Raw genomic sequence first — 9,454 nt, forward strand, 5'->3', positions numbered from 1 at the left:
CTTATCAGCTATGTTACATTGTTACGTTTATACATATTGGGCTCATGTTGTCTTTGAGGTTGTTGTATGAGTTGGGCTTGTTATGAGAATGGGCCCAAGTCAGTTTGTTATTGGTTTGTTTAGAGTTGTTGTAACAGATTGGTATAGCTGAAAAGTTGGAGGGCTTTTGTGTAAATATTCAAAAGGCTGGTATAAAAGAGCAGTTTTCTGGAGTTGTTCATTATTCACCTTTCTTCAGATGTTACGCACATCTTATACTTCTCTCTGTGGTTCTCTCTGCATTCTGTGAGAGTTTAGGGTTATTTGTCTGATATTGTTGAAGATGATTGGTTGTCTCTCGGTTGTATATTGTAAGAGATCAATCTTCAGTTATTAGTGATCATCAGAGGATGATCATCTTGTAGTTGTTGTTCGTTAATGGTTGTTGTATCATCTCTCATCTGTTAGAGAGATTGTATTTCTGATATTGATGATCATTAGTAGATGATCATCACATGTATCTCTTAATCTTGTATTTGTTTGTATCAGTTGTTTACAGATCTCACATATTGTGAGATCAAGGGTTGGTGGGGGGGGGGGGTGTTTTTTGGTTTGGGTAACTAATAAAGTTTTACGTCACCGTTTTGACGTTTCTCTTGTATTTCGTATTGTTTCTTTATGTTTTATGTTAAACAATCATACCATTTGACACCATTCATATATGAAGGTAAAGGACACACAAAAAAATAAAAAAAAAACATAGAAACATCCCATCTCCCATTTCTATCCGCATCCCTCGTATTTTTATTGGAAAACAAACCAATCTCTCAAATTTATCTCACATTTATTCACTATATCTTTCTTTTTAAATATTTTTTTATGAATGGTTGTGAGTGGAAGAAAAAGAAAAAAATAATTAAAAGAAGAATACAAAAGTGTTATTTAGTTGAATAGAGATAAATACGAAGAATATGATTTAGGAGGTTTTTAAAAAATGAAACAAATTTAGTAAAATGTGATTTTTAGTTTAATTGTATGTTTGTGGACGAGGGAAGAGATGTGAATGCTATTAGGATTCGTTAAACACGCCCTTTGCATAAATGAATAACTAATCCTCATTATTAGTAACACTTGCAACATATCGTTCTAAAAAGGTCATAGGATGATATTTGACAAAAATGTTACGGGTCAAAAATTTGTCACTCACCAGCTTATATCTCCTATGCTCCATGATTGTTCGAAGATGGAGCGTGAAATTTGTCACTCTCGCGTTATTATTTATATTGGATTAGGATCAAATACAAAGGCTTCTAATTGTAAGAAGAGTATAAAGGCTTCTAAAAAAACCCACATACACAAAAAAAAACCCTAAACACACACCACCACCCAAAAATCTAACCCCCCCCCCCCAATCACCCACACCAAAAAAAAATGCGGGGGGGGGGGGGGGGTGTTAGATTTTTGGGTGGTGGTGTGTGTTTAGGGTGGTGGTGGGGTGGGTGTTTTGGTTTTGGGTGGTGGTGTAGTGGGTTTAGATTTTAAGGTTATTGGACATTTATCACTCTATAAATCCTTCTTACACTTCTTACAATTATGAGTTTTTATAGAATAACTTAACAACATTTGATCGTTAATCTTATATCTAAACGTGCAAATTATATATTTATAACTCGGTACAGTACAATTGTTAATATTCCATATCTCCATATTCATTACACAATGCATGTTGTCATTATCGACTGCTTATTGACATATCACACAAGTATTCAAAACCGATTACACATATAGTACATATAATTTATATAATACTGAGTAATTATTTATTTATTTAGTCCATATAAGGCTTTAATTCCTTGGATGTCATCGGTGTTCAAAACTTTTACCACTCCAGAAGGGATACCACTAAACATTACAGCATTCTGGTCTTCACTATGCCCCAACCCAAGTAGATGTCCTATTTCATGAACCGCCACCGTCTCTAAATCAAAGGCACCTGCAACCGCCCCTGGTCCAGCGGACCACTTCTGATTTGCATTGTAATGAAACCTTCCATCTTTTGGCGCAAAAGCATGTGCTAACACGTTTTCTTCAAAGTCGTTACCATCCCCATGAGCCGCACTATCAAAAGTAATCTTTAAATCAGCACTGGCGGTATCATCAACTCTTGAAAATGTGAAGTAACTAGAAGCAGAAGCCCATGTGTTGAAGGCACGCACTACTGGAGGTACATAGGCATTTGGATAATTCGAGCCAAATGCATAGGTGAGGTGGCTTTTATCCCATCTAGGGCTACCTGGAAAGAATTGATAACGAGACACGATATGTAACAATTTCTTTCCGTGTACGTGACTACTTTTCTTATCTGGTTGTCCACAACGAGGCATGATCATTTGTGAAACAGTGGGCCCATCTAGCGCACCAGAAGCGTTGAGATGGTAAAAGTTTTGATAGCTTTTGAGGGCGGTCTCAAGCTCTTGATCGAACTCATCATCTTCCTCGTTGGCGTGGTTAGGGGTATGTTGGTAATTTAGGTAACCGAAACGGGCAAGGTATAGTTTGAGGCCATGAAGGCCTTGCACTTTGGTACCCTTGTGACAACCTTGAAGGTGTTTTATTGTGTCAACTTCAAACTTAGCATTACTAAGAGAGAAGAGAAAGAATAAGGCAAAGAGAAAGGGTAAGAAAGTAATGAGTTTGCATGCCATATTTTTTAGTACATGAAATATATTTCTTATGATGTTGGTATACATTTTCTAAGTTATTAGGCCTATTTATAGTGTTGGCAATGTAGAATGTCTTGTTGACTCGTGTGTCTCTCTTTCTCTATTTAATGTCTTTAGCATTTACGAAGACTATAATTTCCACATAGAAGTCGTTAGCGTATTCCACGGAATAGACCTGGTAGCGGTCGTCATATTCTATTTCACACTATTTTTTTCATCATTAATTGTATCGTGTTCATCTTAATTCTTTAAAAATATATTAAAAACCATTTATTTTTAAAAACCATGACGATATACTATTAATTATTTACAACGTTGCAACATTATATACACTATGATTTCCTCACCGCGTGTTGCGACGGAAGAAAATAACGAACGAAAGTTATCAGAGGAAAATAAAACTATTGCGTTAAAGGTCTACATTATTTATAGTGTAAGAGATTAATTTGAAACTTAAAAAAATATTGTAGCACTATATGTAAAAGGGTAGTAATAACTTTATTAATGTTCAGGGGATACTTAATAAATTTAGTTAAAATTGAATGGGTAAGAATGTAATTTGCTTTAAAAAAAGAACTAACAAAAGTTGAGAGTCCACTTAATAAATTGTCTATCTATTAATAAACCAACCTTGTGAATAGTATTAAAGCATTTTGGTAATTATCTATTATCTATCTATTAATAAACCAACCTTGTGAATAGTATTAAAGCATTTTGGTAATTTCATTGTACAGTTGCATCATAACCCCAGAAGACGTACACCCTATCGTCACTTTTTCATCCTCTCCACCCTAATCTCATCTAAGAAACCCTCACACCAACTCACTATCATCGTTTCACCATTCATCTCCGACACCATCAAATTCGGCCACCGAACACCTCCCCAGACTCCTTTAAATTAGAATGCTCTTGCCTTCAGCAGAGATTAATTAAAAAAAAGTACATACTTGTCCCCAAAAGCATCAAATTATCTTTTTTGACTCCTTTGAAAATTCCACTAACTCTCATTTTCAAATTTGTTTTCCAATTCATGTAATAATGTTATAACTTCTAGAAATATATTTTGCACATCAAAAACAAAATAAAGAAAGTCAATGATTCAAATTAGTAACACACTATAGTCTATAAATTATCTCAATACTATTACAATTTCAAATTGTGTACAAGTTTTTAAGTTGGTTCTTTAATTCGACCCTGTAAATTATCATCTTCTTATACAATCATTAACTTTTCTTCGTTTTAGATGGCCCTGAAAACACATATTACACGTTAAATCATTAAACAACCTTTGAAACTTATATTAACATTAATATAAATATAAGGCTATGTTTTATGAGGCTTGTCACGTGGCTGACATTATTAATATGAGGCTTGGTTAAGAAAAGAGTAAATTGCCATTTTAGTTCCTGAGTTTTTGTCCAAATTGTCATTTTAGTCCAAATAGTTTTTTTCTCCTCTCGGTCCTTGACTTTTTCGTTTTTTTTTTTTTTGCCATTTTAATCAAATTGCCTAACTTAGTCTAAAAACCAGGTTATAATCAAGGGGTAGGAATGTACGTATTTTAAAAAAACTAACAAAAGTTGAAGGGACACTTAATATATTAGTTAAAATTTAAGGGGTAGTAATGTAAGTTGTTTAAAAAAACACTAACAAATGTTGAGGGGGCACTTAATAAATTAGTTAAAATTTAAGGGATAGGAATGTAAGTTTAATAAAAACTAACAAAAGTTGAGTGGGTAAAAATGGTAAGAACCAAAACCTTGGTGGTCAAAACATAAAAATAAAAAGAATTGTTGTGAGATGGTTACAAATGCCACTCAAAGAAGAGTTAATTACAAAAATGCCATGAAGAAGGAAAACTTAAGTATGTGAAAGGATGGCATTCTTGTAATTTATGCTAATGTAATCTCAAGCTATTGGTGCGGTCTGGGGAGGGTGCGATGCAGACAAGTCTTACCTCTTTCTCTAGGGATAGAGAAGCTTTTTTCAGTGAGAACCCAACGCCAAAACATTAGAGTAAAATAAAAACATATATAGGCATATAGGAACTCAACTCAGTAGAGAACATAGTGTACAAAAAATATTCTACATAAGCTACCAATCATGCAAGTGATAACATGCAAATGCCACAGCAGTAGCGCGCACACACACACAAAAGCTTGTAAGGCAAGATTCTAATTCCAACTGTACATCAGTGGCGGACCCAGGAATTTTTCCATGGGGGTGCGGAACATTTTTAAAAATTTTAGGCCCCTAGGTATATAAGTAAAAAAAATCGGTTCGTATCGGGTCGGTTCGGGTCGTGTCGGTTCGGGTCGTGTCGGGTCGAGTCATGTAAAACAAAAGAAATCGCGCCATAACGTCCCTACTCATGGTTCCTATCACAAACAAATTGATCCATAAGTTCATCGCTCTATAACATAATGTTTCAATTTTAATTTTCAACCCTAGAAATCGTGTGTAATCACCCTAAAAATCATCTAAACAACCATAAACAACGTCAAAACACATGAAATTTCAAACCTATTTAAGAATTTTGTTACCCTTTGGTGTCGGACGGCGGTGGTTCGCGGCTGCTGATGACGTGCTGTTGTGGTTGCTATTGTGTTCGATGATCGCTGGCAGGAGACGACCCAAGAGAGGGAGGGCGGGAGGAATTCTAAGGGACTATTGGGCTTATTTTAATTATTATAGTTTGAACTTAGGTTGAGTTTGGTTAATGGGCTAGTAATTAGTGGGCTAATTATGTTTAATGAAATAGTGGGTTAAGGCATTGGGTATTTGGGTTAAGTTGGGTAGTATAAGTTTATAAAATTTAGGTTGTTTTTTTTAATTAGAGTTTACTAAAAAAATTTAAAATATAAAGCGATAACATTTTTTACCTAAGGTGTGTGGACGAAAAAAATCCAAGGGGTGCGGACGAAAAAATCCAAGGGGTGCGGACGGGATTTTCAACGGAAAATAGCATTAAATTTTTTTTTCCCCGGGGGTGCGCCCGCCCACCTTGGGCTAGGGGTAAGTCCGCCCCTGCTGTACATCCTTCTAAAAGTCCTTAACCTTAATCTTCCGTCTCTAAGAAATCGTATCCTCGACCATCTCCTCAGAGATGTGCAAGTCTAGTAATAAGGCTTTTACATCCATTCAATCTTAAATGTTTTTAGAGTTCCATATTGTGGATGGTCTAACAAGTTTCTTTAAACTTCAAAATATTAGATACTTGATTGAAACACAATTTTAAACCTGAGATATATGACACCAATGTATAAAAGCGAACAATATTGGAAGCAAACGTATTTTTAAAGTTAATCGAAATTATCTTTTGAACATTAGCAGTCACTAAACAACAGCAATAACCAAAGTATAAGTGTTCTAAAACCTAAACGGCTCTTGCAAAATGTTATACCCTTGTAATCGTGAGAAAGCCTTAAGACCTTACAACCTCACTGCGAAAAATAGAAGACGAAAACCAAACTCACTTTGACTCGGTGAGTTCAAAGGATGATTTCCTCCTGTACGCTTATATTCAGAACTTTGTTTGGGAGAACGATGCTGTTAACCACCACAACTTCATCTTCAACCGTCACAGCTTCTCCTGTAACCAACAAGCACACGCTTTAAGATAGGTAAAGAGGCGGCAATTTCGATTTTCAAACCCATTAACCTAAAAGTCTACAAACGAGTCGTTTTCAGTTATGTCTATCTCTAACGGGTCCACGAAGGAAACAGTTTGAACTATGTATACGCATAGATATAACTTCCTACACCACGTTATAAAAAAGATTATAATTTCAATAACAGAGTAGTTTTCTTATCATGTTTAGCGCATTAATATTTTTAATTATAAAAGTTGTTTGCGGGCTGACGCATACATTTTGCCAGCCCTAATAATATGCGAATATCATAGGTTTAAAGGTCAAGTAAGCCAAGGTGCATACCGAGGATGGTGATTCCAAGTTTTGTTTTGTAATCTCCTTCACCCTGCAAGTCGATGATTTTATAGTCAATACAAGTTGAAAAACACAGGGTAGAACGTTATGGAGACAATCAGAACTTGCCTGAACACGGGCCCATTTCCCTAAAGATGACTTCCAACCAACAATCGCGTACTTAACAAATGCATTTTCCTATTTTAATAAAAACAAAACTAAAGGATGTTAGTTTCAGAAGATACAATAATAAGTTTATGCAGCAACATTATTCAGTCATGCACCTGTATTTCAGCATCATCTAGGATGATACAATCCATGAGCCTTACGCCTGCAGCAACTCGTACATTTGCAGAAATTGAAACATTCGGGCCGATCTGTTGTAAAGAAGAGGCGATACAAATTAAATAGCATAGATTTCAAAAAATAAAAAAATGAATATATATGTATGTTTGCGGAATGCTGACCTTTGCAGTTGGATGTACTTTTGCGGATGGATGAATATAAACGTCATCAACAACCGTTGGATTCTTGGTCCCGTCACCATAAGCCAGGAGACCAGGCGATTTGTGTCGAAATTGAGCAAGATACAAAGCAGAGCATTTCAGTGACATCCTATATATTTAAGGATCAGGCTATATATATATATATATATATATGAAGCATAAAATAATATACAAAAGCAGAAGTTGTCATACGCTGGAGTTTTAATCTGTTCCCAGAAATCCATTGTCTCGTAAGTGTATAACTGCTTCTTTCCAGCAAGAGGTGACAATATATCTTGATCCAATCTAACAAAATCCTTAGCATGCGTCCTGTTAAAAGAAAATAATACGTTAGCAATTTGAATACTTCAAGCTTCTACTGATACATGTGAAAATACAACACTGAGATCTTACTTTGTTGTCAACCGAAGGGCCTCAAAGCTGGATAAAGTGTGCAGGTTAGCTGCAACAGAACACTACACTTGTAACTGGTATTCTCATTCACAGGTGGCATAAATATGTCTCTATTTAACTCTATAAATCACAAAGATACGGTACTTGTATAGTTGTATGTCTTGCGGAGTAAAAAAACTGACCTTTGTCTTCACGATGAGTACGTATGTCTTGAATAACATGAAATATTTCTGGGGTGAATATGTAAACACCACAGTTTATCAAATCACTTACCTGCAATCCGTAATATGAGCAATAAGAAAATGCAACAGTGACGCCACGTCAATAGTTCAACGCAACAGACAAACTGTTTCTACAAAGATGATTCTTACAAAAGTCTCGGGTTTCTCTGTGTAATGCAAAAGTTCTTTGGTAACTGGATCGGCAACTAACTCACCAAACTCGCTAGCTGACTCAGCAGACACCTGCTCAGAAAGTATGCCAACAACTGAACTCAATCCAAAATTTGCAGTTTTATTGATATAATGAAAAAGATTTACAGTAAAAAGCACACCTTTATAACTAACAATGTACCCATCCCGCCATACCTTCTATGTGCATCTACAAGAAAACGCGAATACATCAAAACATAACCCGTGTGGAATATTATCATTTTAAAAAAACAATAACATGATGCGGCCGCTAACCAAGCATTTCTGTTAGAGGAAAGCTGCAGCATACATCACAATTCAACAAAACGATATGCGACTGCAACAAAACGTAAAATAATCAGCAAGAAAAACAGAAAGACCGCGTAAGCTAACAATTGTTACCGGGTTATCTTCCATGATAATATCTCTAAAGTAATACAAACCACCAGCCGAACCATGAGGTTTATCTTCTTTTAAATATCTGAACAACAATGTGTACAAAATATCAGGCATATGAATTGCAAATTATGAAGAGTATTAGTACAATCAGTTAATAATCACCTGACTGGTATATTAAGTTCACTCGAGATCGACGACACATACAATGCGAATTCCCTCTCTTCATGAAACCCGATTAAAAATATTCGTGCCAAATTAGGGATCTGCGTTAACTCAAATTAACAATACAAAACACACACTAATTAATTGTTCATCAAATATTTATAAGGTGTTTATGTGAACAACTTTAATTACCGATTTACAGGCAGAAATAGGATGATGAACCATGGGTTGACCAGCTAAAGGGAACAGCGGTTTCGGAGTGTTGAATGAAAGTGGACGAAATCTAGTACCTGCGAAAACAGCATCGTATTAAAATAAAAAAAAAAACATGAGTGAAATTTGGAAATAATAGTGAATAATAAACATGTGGGGAAGAATTACAGACCTTTCGTCGGACCGCCGACCATGATGACGGCGACGACCTTCTGGTCGGAGTTTTTCATGATTTTAGAGAAAATCGAATTGGGATTTTGATGAAGGATGAAGGTAAAACCTAAAGGGAAGATGTAGGGAGTGTATTTTAGGTTAAAGTGGTCGGAGATTGTGGGTTAACGAGTCAACTAGTGATGGAAATCGAGATCACCGGAGGAATAAACGGAATCGGTACTGGCATCATTCTCCCTCCACTTTTCATCATTACTACGAGAGAGAATGCCGAGTTATTGGGCTTTCAACCTTGTAAGCCCACTTTATGTTGATGTAATGTCGGCTAGGCCCACTGATTAGTGATTAGAGGTGAACATTGCGGGTCGGTTTCGGGTGTGGAACCGGATTTGGGTATGATCGGGTATTGAAGAAACCGACTCGGCTTGGGTTTTCAAAAATCAGGTATTGGAATTGGGACCCAATCCTATGTACCCGAGTAGGATAGGGTATGAAACCAGATTTGAGTATAACTGAGTATTTATACTTCTTTTTCGAAATAAATTGTTTTTAGATTAGTTGGTCTAAAATTT

General features: G+C 35.8%; 2 protein-coding genes across 2 annotated transcripts; both read right to left on the bottom strand.

The window, feature by feature from the left end:
- Positions 1-1,639: 1,639 nt before the first annotated feature.
- LOC110879257 (metalloendoproteinase 2-MMP) lies at positions 1,640-2,714 on the bottom strand. Its single transcript, XM_022127684.2, has one exon. It carries the CDS (start codon positions 2,682-2,684, stop codon positions 1,800-1,802), a length of 885 nt encoding a protein of 294 aa, XP_021983376.1. The 5' UTR covers positions 2,685-2,714; the 3' UTR covers positions 1,640-1,799.
- Positions 2,715-5,965: 3,251 nt separating this feature from the next.
- Positions 5,966-9,165, bottom strand: LOC110879258 (mannose-1-phosphate guanyltransferase alpha). The gene is made up of 15 exons (XM_022127685.2): positions 8,884-9,165; positions 8,691-8,788; positions 8,499-8,599; positions 8,340-8,418; positions 8,214-8,274; positions 8,081-8,127; positions 7,899-7,991; positions 7,710-7,800; positions 7,528-7,576; positions 7,327-7,443; positions 7,096-7,243; positions 6,913-7,005; positions 6,758-6,826; positions 6,638-6,680; positions 5,966-6,294 (listed from the first exon to the last, which is right to left on the bottom strand). Exons 1-15 carry the CDS (start codon positions 8,939-8,941, stop codon positions 6,194-6,196), a joined length of 1,248 nt encoding a protein of 415 aa, XP_021983377.1. The 5' UTR covers positions 8,942-9,165; the 3' UTR covers positions 5,966-6,193.
- Positions 9,166-9,454: the final 289 nt, after the last annotated feature.

The sequence above is a fragment of the Helianthus annuus genome, chromosome 9 (genome assembly GCF_002127325.2).
Source record: "Helianthus annuus cultivar XRQ/B chromosome 9, HanXRQr2.0-SUNRISE, whole genome shotgun sequence".
Classification (NCBI taxonomy): Eukaryota; Viridiplantae; Streptophyta; class Magnoliopsida; order Asterales; family Asteraceae; genus Helianthus; species Helianthus annuus.

Coding starts and splice junctions, on each gene's coding strand:
- LOC110879257 (XM_022127684.2), bottom strand. CDS start 2,684: ATGGCATGCAAACTCATTACTTTCTTACCCTTTCTCTTTGCCTTATTC.
- LOC110879258 (XM_022127685.2), bottom strand. CDS start 8,941: ATGAAAAACTCCGACCAGAAGGTCGTCGCCGTCATCATGGTCGGCGGT. Junction 7,006..7,095: donor AAGTACATCCAACTGCAAAG/GTCAGCATTCCG, acceptor TCTTTACAACAG/ATCGGCCCGAATGTTTCAAT. Junction 6,295..6,637: donor ACTTGGAATCACCATCCTCG/GTATGCACCTTG, acceptor TGTTGGTTACAG/GAGAAGCTGTGACGGTTGAA.